Genomic DNA, 23,066 nt, shown 5'->3' on the forward strand with positions numbered 1-23,066 from the left:
TAATGGCGACACACCTGTTAATTGAAATGCATTCCAGGTGACTACCTCGTGAAGCTAGTTGAGAGAATGCCAAGAGTGTGCAAAGCTGTCAAGGTAAAGAGTGACTACTTTGAATAATCTCACATATGAAATAGATTGATTTGTTTAACTGTTTTTTGGTTACTGTCTTCACTATTATTCTACAATGTAGAAAATAGTAAAAATAAAGAAAAAACCCTGGCATGAGTAGGTGTGTCCAAACTTTTGACTGGTACTGTAAGTAAGTATAAAGCACAAGGATATTTACCTTCTGTAAATACATTTGATAGGTATAATAGGAACAATTCTATCCTACTATAGGCTATACATGTCCTATTATGGGCTAAAGATGTAAGTATAAAGCACAAAAGTGAGGTTATTTACTTACTGTAAATAGTTTCTGAAAGAGAATGATTCCTTATAGAATATCAAAGATTGATGCAGTCATTGAGCCACTTCAGTCACTAGCAAAAAATGGCAAAGTGGAGACAGACAAAACAGAAAGGTTGGGCATTATTACATCAATAAGAAAATATTAACCAGAAACATGAACAAATAAGATGGCGCAGGTGCACCTCGAATCAATGACACTGACCTCCCAACTTCACCACAGTTTTGGTGAGGTAACTTCGTGACCTTGTTCTAAAAACAGATAAGGAGATGTGCCTCTTACACACCCATCTTACAGTGGGTGGCTAGATCTAGATAGGGTTTGTAAAATATTATTTTAAAGTCTCGTTAAAGGCAGATTATTAACAGTGCCTTTACCCAACGGATTTATTCTTATCAAACAAGTAAACAAAATACATAGTAAACAAATAACTTAGTTAAGACATTTCAAATTATTAGAATAAATTGTGTGTATTTGAGAGCTGGACTCAATATTATGTGCAATAATTCTCAAAGTTTCTGTTTACCATTTTACATTCAATCATGCCTTTTGGAAATGAAGGTGCCATATTTGAACCTTCTATTTTAAGCAGTTTACAGAACACATCTCTTTTTGACAGGCTCAAACACAAGCAAGTCCTGGTCAAGCATGCAGGCATGTGTGAGGCACAAAGAATTCTCTCTGGATACCTTTCCTTCCTGCCGGAATGATGCAGTGCAAAGAGTATCACTGACTGGACATTGGCTTTCCAAATCTGTGGAAAACTTTAGACTAATAAAATGACAAAACATCAACCTGTACAGTCTCTCAAGAAACCTAATAGCATAAGGAAATAGCTCAGATTTCATTACTGCTTACAGCAGGCACTGACTAGGCACACTAGTCTCACAGTGGACAATCCACTAACAAGATAGATGGAGCACACTGAACAAGGAACACAAATGCCATATAAGGAGAAATACTGTATTTTAGCCCAGCTGAATGCATTCCTCAAGGAGGACTGGAGAGCCTTATTTTGAGACGCATCGTGCCTTGGCTTGTATCGCAGATGAAGAAAAAAGGTGCAAGGAAGGCTAAGCAACCGAAAGGCAACCTTGTCATTTGCAAATGTGTGATCCTATAACACAGCCGCAAAACTAGAATGCATTTCTGTAATTGTCCTTTGATAAGGGTTTTCACCCAGCCCTACACTTGTTTCAGTTTCAGCACCACTGTCTCCAACAGAGCCAGAATCTCCCCAAAGTATCCATCCTCGTCACCGAGGACCTGCTCTGTGAGCACCAGCTCCTGGTACTGCTCCTGTAGGGCGCTGAGGGAGGAAGACAGGGCGTAATCCTTTCGATACTGAGTCTGGCAGTGAGGCATCATGGCCAGGATAGTTCTCAGGGCCTTTTCCTTCCAATCGTGCTCTGGGGAGGCCAACAGTTCAGGTACCAGACTGCACCAGCCTTGCTCTGCCAAAAGTGGCTGGAGGGAGACCTGCGCATACTGCCGCAAACGCTCATTGTGAGATGCATCTGGGATGGGGTCAAGTCCAGTCTGAGAGATCAGCTCCTAGAATAGAGAATGCCATTCAGTTAATATCAAACATAAATTTCATTTCACAAGACTAGCCTTGTATTATTGGCAAGGTTTTCATAAAGAGCACCCCTCACCTTTTCGTTGATCATGTCATAGAGTATGGTTACAATCCTCACACGGAGAGCCCCACCTCCAGATGCTCGGAAAATATCCCCCAACACTTGCAGCCCACCCAGCTTCAGGAAGTGGCTTTGGGCCAAGGGGCAGTGACGTAGCAAAGAGGCCACAGCAAACAACGCCTGTATACAGACAAACATTAGCCTTAGTTAAGTGCCAGGAAGAGAATGATGATTTACAAGTGATTGTCAGAGCTAAATTCTGTTCAGATTCTAAAACATAATTGAAGATATGTGATGAAACCTCGCAGCTTTAAATAGAAAACCACCGAGTGTCTCTGCTAAAGACTTGACTATTAATCCTGCTAGTTATACTGGACTGATTCTAAAATAAAAATGTATTATGAGTGGATTTTATAATGTGGGAACAGGACTTGCCCTCTTTTTAACAGACATGGGTCGTGGAGTGGCAAGTAACATTAACAGCTTCTGAATGGTACCACTTTCAACTGCCTCCACCTGCACCACCGGGTTACTAGAAAGAATATAGTGAATGATAATGTTACTGACCGACCGCACACACACAAATACAAACAAAAACAGGCTGTCTTTTGGCTGGTATTTACAATTCTTCAATTGGAATGGGTTAATGGAGACTGCTATACCTTGATAGAGCTGATCCCAGAACGAAAGAAGCACTCTCTTGAAGTCGATAGTCTGTGCTGTTCAATGCATCAACTACAAGCTTCAACCCTCCGCTAGATGCCAGGTTCTGTGCATTGTCCACCTGAAAAGACATAACAAGAAAGGAAACTGTAATTATAACTCCATTACTACAATCAAATGAAAGTTGAGGTGTTGTTTCTCCTCGACTATTAATATATACAAAAAAATCCCACCTCCCTGAACTGATATATGCTTGGGGGGCCTCACCTGATGAACAAGGTACTCTAAGTCATGTAGAGCTTTAACCTTCTCCTCCACAGTGGCGTTAGAGCTGTTGAATTGGGACACCAGTCTGCTCATAATCTGGAAGTCTGACTCCATCAGCATGTCTAGCCTGACCATGTCTTTTTTCAGCTCATCCATGGGATGAAACTGGGCCCTGAGAGCCTCCTGAACACATACACACAGGTTTGGGACCAAGATAACAATCAAAGACAGATGGGATCACAGATGCATTAGGCTCTTATCACAGCTGCTTGTTTCCACTGTGATAAGAAACTACAGACCCGTCAAATCAGGGCAAACCTTCTCTTCTTTGTCACTGGTTTTGGGATCCACTCCTTCTTTGATATTTTTCAAAGCCTTCTTCAGCTCCTCAGCGCTGACGGATGGGCCCTGTGTGTTCTCCTTCCCCTGTCTGACTCACAGAGAGCAAAGACTGTAGTGAGTCTGATGTAATCTCAAGCAAACATAGTAGTGTGTGTGGCCATCTAACGTACAATAGCTATATGGCAACATGTTCAGATGGTGTTTCATATGGTTGATATAAAAATGTCAATAGGATCCTCAGCTCATACCTTTGTCCATCTATCTGGTATTTAAGAGTCTGGTGTTCCCCAAGTTTGACCTCCCTCTGTCCAGTCTGAAGGTCAAAGCCCCTTGGGACCCCAAGACCTGAACAATGCCAAAAGTGTACAGTGAATACCTTTGAATCTCCGGTACACTACCGTGTACAACAGACACATGTGCGTTTCTGCTTTAGCAAAGCAATCACCTGATTTGAGAGTCTTCCACTTATCTGTTGGATGGAATACATCCAAATCCTCAGAATCTCCCTCTTCCACGTGGGCATCCTCCTCACCCTCCAGGCTGGCCTCAGGGCTCTCCACGACAGTCATAGCAGAGGGAGTCTATAGGGCAAAGGGTATTGTATCAGACACCTGTACAGGCTTATCATAATCAGCTAGGCTACACAAACTGTTTTACATTATATTTATACAGTAGTATAACAATTAGTATAGGTAAATAATTATTTAATTCATCATTACTCACTTTTTCGCTGAGAACATGGAGCAATTGACAACTGAATACTAAGAGCATGAGCGCTACCTTCAGTCCGGTGGATTGACGTCCTCTTCTCCGGCATCCGATCAACATACTGGCTGTAGGCTAACACAACTAATGTATTAGTGGCAATATTGATATGACACAGCAAAGGGTAATCAATACAATTCATGAGTACTTCGACGCACTGCACTATTTATATACCCAACTGCACCATTCCAGATGTCAGCATGGACGTGTAACGTTGATGCGCCCAGAGATACTTTGGAGGAGATGGAAAACTCTATTTGATTTGCATTAATGTCCATTGTGCACAATGCATTCTGGGACAAGGCAAGTAATTGGGAGTCAATTGGGTGCTAGCTCAAAAACCCAACATTAGCATGAATTTAGTGAACAAGAACTACAAAATTACAAGATTAGTCGACTCATACCCTGATTTTGAGAAGAGATTGCGTGACGATTGTCTTAACAACCAAGTGACGCAGGATGACAACGTAAACGCGGTCGACAGTCTGCTTGGTGGGGCGTTGACGTACCTCCATTCATTGTCCAATGGGATTCCTATCTTTCTCTAATATCTCTCATACTTTTCAGCAATTAGACCACTCCCACAATACTTGTCTTCACGACCGGAAGCCAATCATATTTAAAAGCGTGTACCTTGTCTTCACATTATATGCAATCGGATTGGCTAATGGAGATTCCCCTGTATGATCCCTGTGAAGCAATTACATGACATTTCTCATAGGGATTTTTTCCTTTGGGCAAAAGTCCGTCCTCTCTCCTCTGTGACCCGGCAACCGTGGTCGAGGAGTGTAGTTGGCTAATGAAGACGGTCCTCCCCTCCTCGATAGCCTTCTTATGGCGAGGAAGCACAAGTGTATCCTACCTGGGGACGGGCTCTTTTCTCGCCACTTCGTACAAAGTGATTTTCGTAGCATTTTAGGAGAACATACTCAGTCTCCTAACTTGCTACGTTAATTGTCCTAACCTGTTTAGTAAGTTGAGCAAATTTGATAGAGAAAAGGCCATAGACATCCTATTGATGGTGCGTTCAAGACAAGGGGTGGTGCTTTCAAGACAACTGGGAACTCTGAAAAAAACGAGGTCATGACGTCATGTATCTTCAAGTCAGAAATTCGGAGCTCTTGAAAGATGCCAGAGTTTCTGACTTGGATTTTCGAGTTGGATGACAGTTCAAAAAGATTTTTCCCAGGTGAAGGCACTGAAGGCTGAGATTTCCGAGATGCCAGTCGTTTTGAAGACAGCATCAATCAAGGTTCCAGAATGGTATCAAAATGGCAGCCATATTGGTCAGGGAGAAATCCAAACCAGTCTTAATTGTAATGAAGTGCAGAAGAGGCATAATCCTGATTTTACTTATGCAGGAAAATAAAAGTTAGGCATGTGATATCAGAAGTGGTGTAATATTATTATTGTCACCTTAAAATACTGTCATATAATTATAAATAAAGTTTAAGGGTTTTATACACATTTTCTGTATAAATAGCCTCTAAAATATATGTAAATAGACCATAAATGTCAACATTTTTGTTTTCTTGGAAAGTTGTAAGTGATATTATGTCAGTACTTGTTGCATTTACAACTTGTCTAAGTCCTATCATCAACTGATCTTAGCCAGTGTATGTCTGTGGATTGGCTGCATTGTTTGAATGTAATGTTAGCATATTGGCAGTTAATTAAAAAACGTTATGGAATCATTCCTCTAAAACTGTCTGGCTAGCTAACAAGCATACAGCGCAGATAAATTACTAAAATTCATTATTTTACACAATATCTTATCATAGCACTGGCAAACCATGGTTGACCAACTCCCTGACCGAGATGGCTAAACTTTAACCCTATTGAAGATTTAACTCCATTCAAATATTCTAATTCCTAATTCTGTTATATTTCAGGAGTAATTTTTGGTTTCATACATATACGTTGCATCATAGTATCTGTCCCATTACGGCTTGAGCGCACGGTCAGCGCCGTTGATGCCATCTCCATTTTGAGCATAGTGATAGAGATATCATCTTTATACACTGAGTGTACAAAGCATTTGGAACACCTTCCTAATATTGAGTTGCACCCCCTTTTGCCCTCAGAGCAGTCTCAATTTGTCGGGGCATGGACTCTACAAGGTGTCGAAAGCATTCCACAGGGATGCTTCCCACAGTTGTGTCAACTTGGCTGGATGTCCTTTGGGTGGTGGACCATTCTTGATACACAAGGGACAATGTTGAGTGTAAAAAACCCAGCAGTGTTGCAGTTCTTGACACACTCAAACCTGTGCGCCTGGCACCTACTACCATAAGGCACTTATAAATATTTTGTCTTGCCCATTCAGCCTCTGAATGGCACATACACAATCCATGTCTCAGTTGTCTCGAAGCTTAAAAATCCTTCTTTAACCGGTCTCCTCCACTTCATCTACACTGATTGAAGTGGATTTAACAAGTAACATAACTAAGGGGTCATAGCTTTCACCTGGTCAATATATGTCATGGAAAGAGCAGGTGTTCCAAATGTTTTTTTACATTCAGTGTATTCTGAAAGTATTCAGACCCCTTGACTTTTCAACATTGTTACGTTACAAACCTATTCTAAAATGTATTAAATTGTTTTTTCCCCTCATCATCCCACACACAATACCCCATAATGACAAGTCCTCAAATGGCAGCTTCATTAAATACTACCCACAAAACACCAGTCTCAACGTCAACAGTGAAGAGGCGGGGATAGAAAGAATATATCCGGAATATATATTATATATATAGAATATATCCGGGATGCTGGCCTTCTAGGCAGAGTTGCAAAGGAAAAAAGCCTTAACTCAGACTGGCCAATAAAAATAAAAGATTAAGATGGGCAAAAGAACACAGACACTGGACAGAGGCACCTTGCCTAGAAGGCCAGCATCCCGGAGACACCTCTTCACTGTTGACGTTGAGACTGTTATTTTGTGTGTAGTATTTAATGAAGCTGCCATTTGAGGACTTGTTAGGTGTCCGTTTCTCAAACTAGACACTCTAATGTACTTGTCCTCTTGCTCAGTTGTGCACTCCCACTCCTGGGATCCTCGATAGTGATCGACTATCGAGGATCGCTATGGGCCACAATCGGGCGATGTAGGCTTGTACACAATCGCCAGCCCAACCCCACACACACACACTCTCTCTCTCTCTCTCTCTCTCTCTCTCTCTCTCTCTCTCTCTCTCTCTCTCTCTCTCTCTCTCTCTCTCTCTCTCTGTGTGTGGTTACAGTAGGCTAATGTATGTCAATGGTTTTAGGAACAGCAGTAACATCAGGCAGGATTTAGGCTACCAACTGCCTAGCCAGTTGTAGCTCAATCATGGGTGCAATGATCACATTCCCACACTGACTAACTGTGTGGAGGATCATTGATTTAACTTTACGCTAGCCTACATGTTACACTAGTAAAGTAATCAAATATATAGCTGTCGGCTATATTAGCCACGACTTACCGTTCTTTGTGCAGCTTCAAATGTCGAACAAAGTTGGAAATTGTCTGTAATTTTCTTCCCGCATGTTTTGCAAGTTGGAATCCATTTTTTGTTGATACAGCAGTCGTCTTTAGACCCCCCCAAAATAATTTTGGTTATCATCTTTCCAAGGGCTCCATCTGAATTCACCCGCCGACGTTCCTCTGCACTGCCACGCACAACTTTTTCTCTGCTGGCACAATTTGATTGGCTGCTGTCCGATTCAAACTGTAATCCGTTAAATGAAGAGTTGATGCGCTGCACACTTTTTTTAATAGCATAATTTTTAATATTTGGGCTTGGCGAGGGTATCAAGTCAGGTCGAGTCATAAGGCTCAAGTCCAAGTCAAGTCACAAGTCATTGGCGTTAAAGTCAAAGTCGAGTTGCAAGTCATTATATTTGTGACTCGAATCTGACTCGCTACAAGCTTGGCACACCTGTATTTGGGGAGTTTCTCCCATTCTTCTCTGCAGATCTTCTCAAGCTCTGTCAGGTTGGTCAGGTTGGACAGCACAGCTATTTTCAGGTCGCTCCAGATATGTTCGATCGGGTTCAAGTCCGGGCTCTGGCTGGGCCACTCAAGAACATTCAGAGACTTGTCCGAAAGCCACTCCTGCATTGTCTTGGCTGTGTGCTTAGGGTTGTTGTCCTGTTGGAAGGTGAACCTTCGCCCCAGTCTGAGGTCCCGAGTGCTCGCTCTGGATCAGGTTTTCATTAAGGATCTCTCTGCACTTTTCTCCGTTCATCTTTCTCTCGATCTTCATCTTTTCTCCCAGTCCCCGCCGCTGAAAAACAGCCCACAGCATGATGCTGCCACCACCATGCTTCCCCGTAGGGATGGTGCCAGGTTTCTTTCAGACGTGACACTTCGCATTCAGGCCAAAGAGTTCAATCTTGGTTTCATCAGACCAGAGAATCTTGTTTCTCATGGTCTGAGAGTCCTTTAGGTGCCTTTTGGCAAACTCTAAGTGGGCTGTCATGTGCCTTTTACTAAAGAGTGGCTTCCGTCTGGCCATTCTACCGTATAGGACTGATTGGTGGAGTGCTGCAGAGATGGTTGTCCTTCTGAAAGGTTCTCCTATCTCCACAGAGCAACTCTGGAGCTATGTTAGAGTGACCATCGGGTTCTTGGTCACCTCCCTGACCAAGGCCCTTCTCCCCCGATTGCTCAGTTTGGCCGAGCGGCCAGCTCTCTAACTTTTTCCATTTAAGAATGACGGAGGCTACTATGTTCTTGGGGACCTTCAATGCTGCAAAAAAAAATTGGTACCCTTCTCCAGATATGTGCCTCGGCCAATCCTGTCTCAGAGCTCCACGGACAATTCCTTCAACCTCATCGCTTGGTTTTTGCTCTGACATGCACGCTGGGGCCTTATATAGACAGGTGTGTGCCTTTCCAAATCACGTCCAATCATTTGAATTTACCACAAGTGGACTCCAATCAAGTTGTAGAAACATCTCAAGGATGATCAATGGAAACAGGATGCACCTGAGCTCAATTTCGAGTCTCATAGTGAAAAGTGAATACTTATGTAAGCAAAAAAACAGTTTTCACGTTTTCATTATGGGTAATGTGTTAAGATTGATGAGGAAAAACATGTATTTAATACATTTTAGAACAAGGCTGTAACGTAACAAAATGTGGAAAACATCAAGGGGTCTGAATACTTTCCGAATGCACTATATCTCCCATTATGGCGTCTGTGAGTGCACGGGCAGCGCCCAATGATCAACCGTACCACTCAAAAGTTTGGACACACCTACTCATTCAATGGTTTTTCTTTATTTTTACAATTTTTCTGCATTGTAGAATAATAGTGAAGACATCAAGACTATGAAATAACACATATGGAATCATGTAGTAACCAAAAAAAGTGTTAAACAAATCAAAATATATTTTAGATTTTCAAAGTTGCCACCCTTTGCCTTGATGACAGCTTTGAACACTCTTGGCATTCTCTCAACCAGCTTCATGAGGTAGTCACCTGGAATGCTTATCCAACAGTCTTGAAGGAGTTCCCACATGTGCTGAGCACTTGTTGGCTGCTTTTCCTTCACTCTGCTGTCCAACTTATCCCAAACCATCTCAATTGGGTTGAGGTTGGATGATTGTGGAGGCCAGGTCATCTGATGCAGCACTCCATCACTCTCATTCTTGGTCAAATAGCCCTACACAGCCTGGATCTGTGTTGGGTCACTGTCCTGTTGAAAAACAAATGATTGTCCCACTAAGCGCAAACCAGATGGGCTAGCGTATCGCTGCAAAATGCTGTGGTAGACACGCTGATACAAGTGTGCCTTGAATTCGAACTAAATCACTGACAGTGTCACCAGCTAAGCACCCCCACACCATCACATCTCCTCCTCCATGCTTCACGGTGGGAATCACACATGCAGATATCATCTGTTCACTTACTCTGCATCTCACAGTGACGCGGCAGTTGGAACCAAAAATCTCAGACCAAAGGACACATTTCCACCGGTCTAATGTCTTTTGCTTGTGTGTCTTGGCCCAAGCAAGTCTCTTCTTATTATTGGTGTCCTTTAGTAGTGGTTTCTTTGCAGCAATTCGACCATGAAGGCCTAATTCACACAGTCTCCTCTGAACAGTTGATGTTGAGATGTGTCTGTTACTTGAACTCTGTGAAGCATTTATTTCAGCTGCAATCTGAGGTGCAGCTAATGGCCGATTTTTGAGGCTGGTAACTCTAATGAACTTATCCTCTGCAGCAGAGGTAACTCTGGGTCTTCCTTTCCTGTGGCGATCCTCATGAGAGCCAGTTTCATCATAGCGCTTTATGGTTTTTTGCGACTGCACTTGAAGAAACTTTTTTGAAATTTTCCAGATTGACTTACCTTCATATAATCTCCATTTCAAAGTGGTCCATTTTCTTCTACAAATTGGCAAACAAACTTAAAGGGTGCATACTGCCACCTAGAGTGTTTGAACAGGTATAAATCTAAGGCAGGCGATTTACTGCTCCCTACAGTATGGAAAGTTTGCTCACGACTATAATTATTTGTCTGATCTCTCCTGATGGAATCATGTGATCCGTCAAAGCATAGGAATGTCTCACCCAGTTGAGTATTTTCAAATGGTGGATGCAATTTTATACCCATAAAATGCATACATGTATGACCTTTGACCCCTCCAGTGGGCCCATAGAGATGTCAATACCATATCTTCTTGTGTGTTGTATATTGAAGTTAATAACACATCAATACCTTGTTTTGAGAAGATTGCCATCTTATAACATTTCATACCATCAATCCAGTTGGCCCAACTAAGCGCATAGCTGTCATAACATTAATAACCACATTTTGCTACCTCCGATAATATCATACCAAAATATAACCCACAAACATGGACCTCAAAAAAATCATTAGACATTGCCAAATATCACATTGGTCCACTCTGGGGTGGCACTCTGGCGCATAATATTTTAAACAAAAAAAGCAGAGACTAATTTGATACAATTCATATCTCCTGACCAATTCTGTAATTTAAAACACTATTAGAATATAAAATAATTTATCAGACGGAAATCCATATGGTCTTCATTTTATTAATGTATTAACAAACATTTTAAATATACTCTAATGTTAGTATTTGATCGAAGGAATATAAAAAGTGTAGACTTCATTGTCTACTGCTGAGCACATTGGTTTTCCAGTGTTTTTTGCGAGGTAACATGGATGACTTCTTGAGATTTCAGCTTTTTCTTTTCATCCCTTCTGTTCTCTTCACCTTCTTTCTCCATCTCCAGCTCCTCAGTCATGGTTTTACAGTCAGCTGAGGGAGACCTAAAAGGCAAACCATTCCATTTGTATAAAGGTGTTGCCAAATCCAAAGCCATACAGATGACATTTACAACCCTGTTGTTATCATTTCTAGTAAAATATGAAGGATTAATTTACAAAGAAATGTTCTAGGCCTACGTGGTACACCAGTCAATCAATCCATTTAGATTTAAAGTAAACAGTTTAACTCTACATGTTTTATTAATTTCAAAAAGTGCTAAGACAAGGATCAACATAGTTGAAACGGTTCCTACTGGCAGCAGACTGTAAACCATTGTTAGTAACTACATTTACATGCATCAAATACATGGAAAGGAAGATCAACACACTGACTCATGGTACAGTAAGTTACAACTGTGTTCACCTAACAGCAATTCTAGCCTTGATCCAGGCAGTCAGCTTTGTAGGAAAAATGTCACAGAAAGTATAATACTATTCCCTGTGACAGCCCTCCCAAAAGGCAAGAGAAGGGTAGGCAATAGTGGACTAGTGGTGAGAGCCCAAACAAAGCCCAGGAAGAGGAAAACAAAGAAACTGACGTTGACACAGTGGAAGAGGACAGGAGTCTGAAGGACCATGGGGACACTGACCTGGGAGGGTTGGGGATAGTGGTTGGGGGCTCCTCGCAGATGTGCACACACTTGCTGTCTCGGGTCAAGGCAGAGTTAGGCTTGGGGTTGTTGGGGGGCTGCAGAGGGGTAACGATGAGCCTCTCCTCCGTAGAAGGGTGGGCCTCTGCTTCCATTTCCTCTTTCATGTGCTTGGGGAGCTCCAGCACCATGGGCTCCTCTTTCTTCACCTCTGGGATGTTGTTCGGAATGTCTACAGGGAGCTTCTCGCGCTTGCGCTTCTGAATATGTTTTTTATTCACCTCTAAAGACAACATAAGATTTATTTAATCTCTCTTACCTAATGTCACCTTTTTTATATATATATATATATATATATGTATCACTGCAACTGTGATCAAGTGGATGTCACTATATGGGCTAATTTACCATTGGGCTCATATTTCAACCGGAGCTCTTCCACTTTGACTTGCAGCTTGATGTTGTCACTCTGGCTCTGTTTGTGGGCCCTCTCTGCACTGAAAAGCTTCCTCTCCAGCTCCAGTGCTCTTTGACTCTCAGAGAGTGACTTCATCCTTTGCATGGACAACTCATCCCCCAGTCGCTCTGCATCCTTCCTACACACACACACACACACACACAAATCAAACACTGATGCAGGTACGGCAGTTCCAATTTGGTTAATCTCAACATTTGTAAGCCAAACTTTAAATGTGGAATGTTTATGGGCAAACTGATGGTCATCACCCACCCAGCATGTAAATACTGACTGTGCCCTAAATCAAGCTATAACTCACGCAGAGTTTGAAAGTTGCATTTTCAGAAGGTCAGTGTAGTATGTCCCATCACCACTGTCTGTTTCCACTGGGGCTGAAGAGGGCTGTGCCTTCAATGTCATCTGCATAGACACAGTAACCAACAATTGTGACAACTGCACAACATTCACTTCATACAGTGTGAATCTGTTGCCCTATAACATGTTGTAGTGTTCAGGATTTTAGTTGAAATGACAACAAACGGCCTTCACCTCCACTTTCTCCAGGCGACGTAGTTTTATCATGAGGGCTTGTATCTCACTGTTCTTCTCTGAGAGCATCGACTGCAGGCGCTCCAGCTGGGCAGGATCTGCCCTAGAGCCTTGCAGTTGCATGAGCGTGGCTATCTGAACCTGGAGGATCAAGCATGAGGGAAACGCACATTAATGAATCCCAAGTCTACCTCGGGTTCAGTCTCACATTGTCATTAGGTGATTGAGTTAAAACATACAAATACTTTTTAAAATGTGTACTTTAAAAAAAATCGTACCTTCATACGATGGAGCTGTTGTTTGGAGAAGGCATGCTGCTTCAGAAGGGATTGGTGCTGTACTTTCATACTGATCAGCTGTCTCTCCATCTCTGCTCGTTTGTCTTCAAGCTAAAAATAAATCAAGAGGTTCTATAACACAGAACGGGGAGGAGGGTGCACACCCCAAGCCACGGGGCCACAGTGGAGAGGGTCAAGAGCTTCAAGTTCCTTGGTGTCCACATCACGAGGACTTAACAAGGCCCTCTGACACCAGAACAGCCGTGAAGAAGGCACGGCAACACCTCTTCTCCTTTGGGAGGCTGAAAAGATTTGGCATGGCCCCTCAGATCCTCAGCAACTTTTACAGCTGCATCATTGAGAGCATCGAGACTGGTTGTATCACCGTTTGGTATGGCAACTGCACCGCCCGCCCCAGAAAGCCCTACCGAGGCATCACTGGGGGTGAGGTCCCAGCCATCTAGGAAGTACATGCCAGGCGGTGTCTGAGAAAGGCCCGAAAAATTGCTAAAAGATTCCAGCCACCCAAGACATGGACTGTTCTCAGGGCTCCCATCCTGCAGGCGGTACCAGCTCAGACAAACACTCCTAAAAAGCTTCTAGCCCCTGGCCATAAGACTTAAGTGGCTAACAACTACTACCCTCTCTCTCTCAGACTATCCACACTGACTCTATGGCAATCCACAAGTCCCTACACTCAGACAACCTACACTACTGGTAAAATGATTTAGGATTAGATTACTCCTTTACACTGATTTACATTTATCCTGCTACTGGTTACTATTACTCTTGTTTACACATATATATTACTACTAGTATACAGTTGAAGTCAGAAGTTTACATACACTTTGGTTGGAGTCATTAATACTCGTTTTCAACCACTCCACAAATTTCTTGATAACAAACTATAGTTTTGGCAAGTCAGTTAGGACATCTACTTTGTGCATGGCAAGTCATTTTCCAACAATTGTTTACAGACAGATTATTTCACTGTATCACAATTCCAGTGGGTCAGAAGTTTATATACATTAAATTGACTGTGCCTTTAAACAGCGTGGAAAATTCCAGAAAATGGTGTCATAGCTTTAGAAGCTTCTGATTGAATCAAATGATGTCAATTAGCCTATTGGAGGTGTACCTGTGGATGTATTTCAAGGCCTACCTCCAAACTCAGTGCCTCTTGCTGAACTTCATGGGGAAAATCAAAAGAAATCAACCAAGACCTCAGAAAAAAGAAAAAAAAAAGTCTGGTTTATCATAGGGAGCATTTTCCAAACGCCTGACGGTACCACGCTCATCTGTACAAACAATAGTACGCAAGTATAAACACCATGGGACCACGCAGCCGCCATACCGCTCAGGAAAGAGACGCGTTTTGTCTCCTAGAGATGAACGTACTTTGGTGTGAAAAGTGCAAATCAATCCCAGAACAGCAGCAAAGGACCTTGTGAAGATGCTGGAGGAAACAGGTGCAAAAGTATCTATAGCCACAGTAAAACGAGTCCTGTATCGACATAACCTGAAAGGCCGCTCTGCAAGGAAGAAGACACTGCTCCAAAACCGCCATAAAAAAGCCAGACTACGGTTTGCAACTGCACATGGGGACAAAGATCATACTTTTTGGAGAAATGTCCTCTGGTCTGATGAAACAAAAATAGAACTGTTCTGCCATCGTTATGTTTGGAGGAAAAAGGGGAATGCTTGCAAGCCGAAGAACACCATCTCAACCGTGAAGCGCGGGGGTGGCAGCATCATGTTGTGGGGGTGCTTTGCTGCAGGAGGGACTGTTGCACTTCACAAAATAGATGGCATCATGAGGAAAATGTGGATATATTGAAGCAACATCTTAATAGATCAGTCAGGAAGTTAAAGCTTGGTCACAAAGGGGTCTTCCAAATGGACAACGACCCCAAGTATACTTCCAAAGTTGTGGCAAAATGGCTCAATGACAACAAAGTCAAGGTATTAGAGTGGCCATCACAAAGCCCTGACCTCAATCCCATAGAAAATGTGTGGGCAGAACTGAAAAAGCGTGCGCGAGCAAGGAGGCCTACAAACCTGACTTAGTTACACCAGCTCTGTCAGGAGGAATGGGTCAAAATTCACCCAACTTATTGTGGGAAGTTTGTAGAAACGTTTGACCCAAGTGCAACAATTTAAAGGCAATGCTACCAAATACAAATTGAGTGTATGTAAACTAGAGGTCGACCGATTATGATTTTAACGCCGATACCGATTATTGGAGGACCCAAAAAGGCCGATACCGATTAAAATCTTACTATTTTTTATTTTATTTTTTGTAATAATGACAATTACAACAATACTGAATGAACACTTATTTTAACTTCATATAATACATCAATAAAATCAATTTAGCCTCAAATAAATAATGAAACATGTTCAATTTGGTTTAAATAATGCAAAAACAAAGTGTTGGAGAACAAAGTAAAAGTGCCATGTAAAAAAGCTAACGTTTAAGTTCCTTGCTCAGAACATGAGAACATATGAAAGCTGGTGGTTCCTTTTAACATGAGTCTTCAATATTCCCAGGTAAGAAGTTTTAGGTTGTAGTTATTATAGCAATTTCAGGACAATTTCTCTCTATATGATTTGTATTTCATATACCTTTGACTATTGGATGTTCTTATAGGCACTTTAGTATTGCCAGTGTAACAGTATAGCTTCCGTCCCTCTCCTCGCTTCTACCTGGGCTCGAACCAGGAACACATCGACAACAACCACCCTCGAAGCAGCGTTACCCATGCAGAGCAAGGGGAACAACTACTCCAAGTCTCAGAGCGAGTGACGATTGAAACGCTATTAGCACGCACCCCGCTAACTAGCTAGCCATTTCACATCGGTTACACCAGCCTAACGGCGGGAGTTGATAGGCTTGAAGTCATAAACAGCGCAATGCTTGAAGCATTGCGAAGAGCTGCTGGCAAAACGCACGAAAGTGCTGTTTAAATGAATGCTTACGAGACTGCTGGTGCCTACCATCACTCAGACAGCTATCAAATCATAGACTTAATTATAACATAATAACACACAGAAATACGAGCAATAGGTCATTAATATGGTCAAATCCGGAAACTATCATCTCGAAAACAAAACGTTTATTCTTTCAGTGAAATACGGAACTGTTCCGTATTTTATCTAACGGGTGCCATCCATAAGTCTAAATACTCCTGTTACATTGCACAACCTTCAATGTTATGTCATAATTACGTAAAATTCTGGCAAATTAGTTCGCAACGAGCCAGGCGGCCCAAATTGTTGCATATACCCTGACTCTGTGTGCAAAGAACGCAAGAGAAGTGACACAATTTCACCTGGTTAATATTGCCTGCTAACCTGGATTTCTTTTAGCTAAATACGCAGGTCTAAAAATATATACTTCTGTGTATTGATTTTAAGAAAGCCATTGATGTTTATGGTTAGTTACAGTCGTGCAACGATTGTGCTTTTTTCGCAAATGCGCTTTTGTTAAATCATCCCCCGTTTGGCGAAGTTGGCTGTCTTTGTTAGGAAGAAATAGTCTTCACACAGTTCGCAACGAGCCAGGCGGCCCAAACTGCTGCATATACCCTGACTCTGTTGCAAGAGAAGTGACACAATTTCCCTAGTTAAAATAAATTCATGTTAGCAGGCAATATTAACTAAATATGCAGGTTTAAAAATATATACTTGGCCTCCCGGGTGGCGCAGTGGTCTAGGGCACTGCATCGCAGTGCTAACTGCGCCACCAGAGTCTCTGGGTTCGCGCCCAGGCTCTGTCGCAGCCGGCCGCGACCGGGAGGTCCGTGGGGCGACGCACAATTGGCATAGCGTCGTCCGGGGTAGGGAGGGTTTGGCCGGTAGGGATATCCTTGTCTCATCGCGCTCCAGCGACTCCTGTGGCGGGCCGGGCGCAGTGCGCGCCAGCCAAGGGGGCCAGGTACACAGTGTTTCCTCCGACGCATTGGTGCGGCTGGCTTCCGGGTTGGAGGCGCGCGGTGTTAAGAAGCAGTACGGCTGGTTGGGTTGTGCTTCGGAGGACGCATGGCTTTCGACCTTCGTCTCTCCCGAGCCCGTACGGGAGTTGTAGCGAAGAGACAAGGTAGTAATTACTAGCGATTGGATACCACGAAAATTGGGGAGAAAATGGGATAAAAAATATATATATATATACTTGTGTATTGATTTTAAGAAAAGGCATTGATGTTTATGGTTAGGTACACGTTGGAGCAACGACAGTCCTTTTTCGCGAATGCGCACCGCATCGATTATATGCAAAGCAGGACACGCTAGATAAACTAGTAATATCATCAACCAAGTGTAGTTAACTAGTGATTATGATTGATTGATTGTTTTTTATAAGATAGGTTTAATGCTAGCTACCAACTTACCTTGGCTTCTTACTGCATTCGCGTAACAGGCAGGTGGTTAGAGCGTTGGACTAGTTAACCGTAAGGTTGCAAGATTGAATCCCCGAGCTGACAAGGTAAAAATCTGTTGTTCTGCCCCTGAACAAGGCAGTTAACCCACCGTTCCTAGGCCATCATTGAAAATAAGAATGTGTTCTTAACTGACTTGCCTAGTTAAATAAAGGTGTAAAGAAAAAAACTTGGCCAAATCGGTGTACAAAAATACCGATATCCGATTGTTATGAAAACTTGAAATCGGCCCTAATTAAAATCGGCCATTCCGATTAACGGTCATCGGTTGACCTCTAATGTAAACTTCCGACCCACTGGGAATGTGATGAAAGAAATAAAAGCTGAAATAAATCTCTACTACCTTTCTAACATTTCACATTCTTAAAATAAAGTGGTGATCCTAACTGACCTAAGACAGGGCATTTTTACTAGGATTAAAATGTCAAGAATTGTGAAAAACTGAGTTTAAATGTATTTGGCTATGGTGTATATAAACTTTTGACTTCAACTGTATACTGTAGCCATAAGTATTTTTATATTCCTGCTACCAGTTCCTTTTCACAATGTAAATCCTACTACCAGTCACGTCATATGTATAAACCCACCTCAACCACTCCAGCACATTGAAAAAGGTACTGACACTGACCTACTGTATATATTCTTGCACTCTCATTTTATTTAACTCCCATCATAGTCCTTGAGGTTTTTAATTCTATTATTGATATATTGTTGGGAAAGAGCTCTCAAGGTAAGACTTTCACTGTACTGTTTTATACGTGTTGTCTCCTGTGCACGTGGTGAAAACTTTGAAACACATTCAAAGACGCTACGGAGACAGATGGCAATGTAGTACCTACCTCTCCAAATAAAGAATTTCCCTTGCTGTTGGGATCTTGTGCCTGTTGCAACAGCTGATCCAGTTGAATCTGGAGATCTTGGTTGGCCTCTCTGGCTTTCTAAAGCAAGCAAAAAGGGAAGACATTCGTTTCCTTAGCATGAATGACTAGTGCAATGTATGCATGATATACACAATCCTAAACTGCTGAAGATTAGGATATTTACCTCCAAGGTGTTGAAGCAGGAGACAGCTTCTCTCTCACACTCTTCTTTCTCCTCACTGATTCTCTCCAGTTGACGCTGAAGGTTTGTGTTGGTCAGCTCCAGCTGCTGCTCTTTGTACTGGGCCTCCTGAAGTGCCAGCTCCAAGGTAGCCTGAGTCGACGGAAACAAAAATGGCTACCTATACTGTACCACATGCAATCATTGTCAACTGAGATTTAAATCAGATAAAAGTAAACAAAGCAGAGTCTTTATGGGCCTATACTAATCTCTCGTGTACAGATGCATGTAACATCGGATGGAATCGGAGTAGGGCTGGGCCTGATATAGAATAAATTAGCTCCTCCCCTGCCACTCAAACAACAATGATGAGATCACTGCTTCCTCTCTGACAAGCGGTTATTTTACTGTAATAGAGGAGAAGTTATCCTTTCTATTGATACCATTTTTAATGTCTCAACTGCTCAAGTTGCGCACAGAGCAGACACTACTAAAACGGGACTATCAATGAATATTGATTCGGTGTTCATAACAATACAACTGCTCTGCCTTATTGATTGGCAAATAGATGCAAGTTGGCTAAACTTGAAATATAAAGATCGCTATAGAGATTAGCTGACTACTCATTAGCACGTGGGCTTGTGTTTGAGAGATTGTTTTTGATACCTGTGTTAATTTTCTATAATGCCTGCAACAAGAAGTGAATGTGCATTATGCAGGGTTCCGGTTAAACTTGTAACAAAAAGGGCATTTTCATAGACAGACTTAAAAACCAGATCAGTGATTATTGCAAAAAAGCAGGTTAAACTAATTTGATGAAATAATTACATTATTATTTAGGCTTAATTTAGCCGAGGTATAATTTCACAAGCCCTGAATTCATTTGATTATTGCTGACTGTTTGAAATGCATTGTATTTTACAACAAAGCTTAGAGAAAATATTTATACAAATATATAATATATATTTTTTTTTAAATAAACAAAGTGAAATGTGATTTTTAGGACATGTCACCCAGCCGTGGAGCGTAGCGTCTGTCAACAGACTGTGGGACCAGACGACTAAGGAGCTTTTTTCCAGTTTGCAGATTTTTTCGATTACGATAATTTTGCCAAAACATGATTACACAGGTGTTCGCATCTTTCAAATTTCTGAAGAGAGGGTACATTTGGCCAACAGACTTGACCAAAACTTCCGTTTAGGGGGATGGAGACTTTGCTAGTCTTGGTAGTATCTTCTCATACATCTGACTCCAGAACTTAATTGAGCATCTGATGCAATATTTTAGTCCTGGGTTCCTGAGATTGTCTTTACAGTGTGGTAGGGTCCTCACCTTAGCAGCCTCAAGCTCCATCCTCTCCACCTGCAATTCCATCATCTCTGTGGACAGGGTTTCATGAGTCTGCCCCGTGAACGATCGTAGCTCCTCCATCTTGATGCTCAGAGTCTCTGTCTGGAGCTCCAGTTTATGCCTCAGCTGCTTCTCACTCAGCTGCACCTCATCCAGTTCAGATCTCATTCTCTCCATCTACAGCCAAACACAGATACCCCATTCACTACATTGACTGGGCACACATAGTATTGTCAAGAAATAAGTATTGTGTCAAAGGCAACAACTCCTAATTAAGTATATCATTAGCAGAGATGACTTGAGTGTGCATAATTCCACCCAAAAGAAGTACCTTTGCATCAGTGGTGTAAAGTACTTAAGTAAAAATACTTTAAAGCACTACAAAAGTAGTTTTTGGGGTATCTGTACTTTATTTATATTTTTGACTACTTTTACTTCCCTACACTTCTTAAGAAAATATTGTACTTTTAACTCCATACATTTTCCTTGACACCCAAAAGTACTAGTTACATTTTGAATGCTTAGCAGGACAGGAAAATAGTCAAAAATCACGCACATATCACCCGGCGGACTCACTAAACACAAATTATTTATTTGTAAATTATATCTGAGTGCCCCTGGCTTTCCGTCAAATTAAAACAAGAAAATGGTGCCATCTGGTTTGCTTAATATAAGGAATTTGAAATGATTCACACTTACTTTTGATATTTAAATATATTTTAAACCAAATACTTTTACTTGAGTCATTTTCTATTAAGGGACCTTGACTCAAGTATGACAGTTGGGTACTTTATCCACCACTGCGTTGCATGCAATTTTTTCCTTGCCTAGATTCAGCATATCCCCCAGTCAATGGTGTACAGGTAACCAAAACCACATCAATGGCTCCCCAACCTTGTTCTTGCACTCATTGAGCTCCATAGCGTGATTCCTCTCCAGCAAGGATTCATGTTGCTCCCACTGCAGCCTCCGTTGGCTCTTGATCGAGTCGTAGTCGGAGCGCAGGCTGTCCAGCACACGGCTTTTCAGCACCACTTCCCGCTGCAGGGAGTATTTCTCCTGCTCCAGGACCTGAGAATACACACACTAGAGATTCATACCTCAAACATCAACCCACTCCATCTGCGTTCTCATCCAAACCCTGCTCAAAATTACTGTAATATCAGTTGTAACAAGATTCATGTCATAAAATATAAGGATGATTAGTAGTTGTTATGGACAGCAGTTGTCTTATGTTGTAATAAGTTAAACTGCTACTGTCATAGCCTATTCATCAACTGTCAAGAAGACAGCAGTCTTTAGAGATGTCAGTCATTGCCCAGTATGAATGATCACCTCCACAGCGTTGGTCATCTCTATCCGCTGCTCCTCCAGTTTGTTCTGTAGATCCAGCTGCCCATCCAGCAGCTGAAGGCCATATTGGCCTGCTTTCTGCAGCGCATCGTCTGCTTCCTTCAACTTGCGTTGTAGTCGCTGGATCTCATCGTCTCCTGAAGTACACATCTTTCACAATTGAGGGGAATTAAAAAGGAGAGAAACTTAACTGGAGCACTTATTGAGATTGTGGGACACCCATTTAAGTCCAGCGATGGTTCATATGGGGTTAGGTGGAATAGTTGTTCAATTATGTAAAGAATGTGGCTACTCTGTGATCATATCTGATTAAATGAACACAAAAAACAAGGATGACAAATATAGTTATTAGCCTAATGGTGGAATAAAGTCAAACCCTGAACTAAACCTAGTTGAAAACAATGGATAAAGAATGTAAATAACTACTGTTCCACAACTTGGACTCGGTAATTGGGTCCTATTCAGTAGGCACGAAACGGGATAAAACAATTGTATACACGCAACGTTGTATGCTTGCTTTTGCTAGTGTACAATACAGCATACGACTGATAAACACTAACATTAGCAAGCTTTTTCCTCCTGATATGAGCTAGCTATTGTAGCTAGCTAAGTACGTTAAATAAACTTGCACGACATAGTACTACCTAGATAACGTAAGTTGCACGCTAACTGTTGATTGCACAAATACAGTTACCCTAGGAAATGTGATCATAAGAGGATAACTAGCAAGCTATTGGAAAATTACTTTTCATATTTAGCTAGCTAGTAAGCATACCTTGCCACCATGCAGTAAAAAAGGGAACAGAACCACCACAACTAAAATCGTCGTTGTTTTCGACCGCTTACACAAGACGATTTGAATTTTCCTGCAGCCCAATGACTGTTCAATGAGCTGACGTCAGAGTTTGGACTTCCTAAGAAACCAGTTTAGACTTTCTGGCCAGCCAAATATCGCGAGCGATAATGAGATCTGTTGGTCTGCATTTATACAAGGGCGTGGTGACCAAGGCAGTGTTTCCAACTTAGCGACCGAGTCACTATATTTAGCGAGTATTCAGACCCCTCTAGCGACACATTTTCAAAAAAGCGACTAGCGACTTTTTCTGGTGTTATTGGAGACGCTGACGTGAAAACACGTACCGTTCTTACTCTTCTCAGCGGGTGCTGCCGTGGGTGATTTGGGACCGTCCCAAATCACTCACAGGCGGCCCAGTCCTCACGCTGCAGTCAGAGCAGGAGATGTTCACCCCTCCGTGTCCAGACTGCAAATGAATCGCGCATGCGGGAAGCCGCTGCTGGTTTATCCCGCCCTGGCTTACATTCAGGGTGGGTTGTAAATGTAAAAAACGTTTTTTTAAAAATGGTTTTATAAAAAACTAAGTAACTCCGCCAGAGTGTCTCTTTTGGGTCACTTTTGCCCGTCCCAAGCCAGGTTAAAGGAGGTTAAAGGAGGAGGGTTGGAATTGTAACATAAAAAAAACAAGAATCGGTGTTTTTTACTCGCTTTTTGTCTCACAGCGTCCATCACAATTACAAGCACATGGCCAATTATGCAAATTAGGCGATGGCGTCATTTAGCGACTTTTAGAACAGCTAATAGCATATTTCGATCACTTCTGACACCAATGTAATGAAACAGGCA

General features: G+C 42.1%; 2 protein-coding genes across 5 annotated transcripts; both read right to left on the reverse strand.

Annotated features, from left to right (window-relative positions):
- Positions 1–5,101, reverse strand: LOC129857870 (nucleotide exchange factor SIL1-like). 3 transcript variants are annotated; one of them, XM_055926530.1, is made up of 10 exons: positions 4,491–5,101; positions 4,045–4,161; positions 3,767–3,902; positions 3,570–3,666; positions 3,298–3,409; positions 2,980–3,162; positions 2,712–2,833; positions 2,485–2,581; positions 2,065–2,229; positions 1–1,963 (listed from the first exon to the last, which is right to left on the reverse strand). In XM_055926530.1, the coding sequence occupies exons 1-10, from the start codon at positions 4,599–4,601 to the stop codon at positions 1,595–1,597; spliced, it is 1,509 nt and encodes a 502-aa protein (XP_055782505.1). In that variant the 5' UTR covers positions 4,602–5,101; the 3' UTR covers positions 1–1,594. The 3 variants fall into 3 exon arrangements, with proteins under 3 accessions (XP_055782505.1, XP_055782506.1, XP_055782507.1); XM_055926531.1 differs by having other exon boundaries at positions 4,102–4,161; positions 4,491–5,100; XM_055926532.1 differs by lacking the exon at positions 4,491–5,101 and having other exon boundaries at positions 4,102–4,481.
- Positions 5,102–11,115: 6,014 nt separating this feature from the next.
- On the reverse strand, positions 11,116–22,725 carry spdl1 (spindle apparatus coiled-coil protein 1). 2 transcript variants are annotated; one of them, XM_055926534.1, is made up of 12 exons: positions 22,565–22,725; positions 21,407–21,574; positions 20,966–21,142; positions 20,054–20,248; positions 18,725–18,874; positions 18,520–18,618; positions 13,245–13,355; positions 12,967–13,107; positions 12,737–12,837; positions 12,369–12,556; positions 11,961–12,243; positions 11,116–11,373 (listed from the first exon to the last, which is right to left on the reverse strand). In XM_055926534.1, the coding sequence occupies exons 2-12, from the start codon at positions 21,572–21,574 to the stop codon at positions 11,217–11,219; spliced, it is 1,770 nt and encodes a 589-aa protein (XP_055782509.1). In that variant the 5' UTR covers positions 22,565–22,725; the 3' UTR covers positions 11,116–11,216. The 2 variants fall into 2 exon arrangements, with proteins under 2 accessions (XP_055782509.1, XP_055782508.1); XM_055926533.1 differs by lacking the exon at positions 22,565–22,725 and adding an exon at positions 22,200–22,532.
- Between the last annotated feature and the right edge of the window lie 341 nt (positions 22,726–23,066).

This window comes from Salvelinus fontinalis, chromosome 6 (genome assembly GCF_029448725.1).
Source record: "Salvelinus fontinalis isolate EN_2023a chromosome 6, ASM2944872v1, whole genome shotgun sequence".
Classification (NCBI taxonomy): Eukaryota; Metazoa; Chordata; class Actinopteri; order Salmoniformes; family Salmonidae; genus Salvelinus; species Salvelinus fontinalis.

Coding starts and splice junctions, on each gene's coding strand:
- spdl1 (XM_055926534.1), bottom strand. CDS start 21,574: ATGTGTACTTCAGGAGACGATGAGATCCAGCGACTACAACGCAAGTTG. Junction 13,356..18,519: donor GAAATTCTTTATTTGGAGAG/GTAGGTACTACA, acceptor ATTTATTTTTAG/CTTGAAGACAAACGAGCAGA. Junction 11,374..11,960: donor ACTATCCCCAACCCTCCCAG/GTCAGTGTCCCC, acceptor TTTGCCTTTTAG/GTCTCCCTCAGCTGACTGTA.
- LOC129857870 (XM_055926530.1), bottom strand. CDS start 4,601: ATGGAGGTACGTCAACGCCCCACCAAGCAGACTGTCGACCGCGTTTAC. Junction 2,582..2,711: donor CTGGGATCAGCTCTATCAAG/GTATAGCAGTCT, acceptor TATTCTTTCTAG/TAACCCGGTGGTGCAGGTGG. Junction 1,964..2,064: donor ATGACATGATCAACGAAAAG/GTGAGGGGTGCT, acceptor TCTCTATTCTAG/GAGCTGATCTCTCAGACTGG.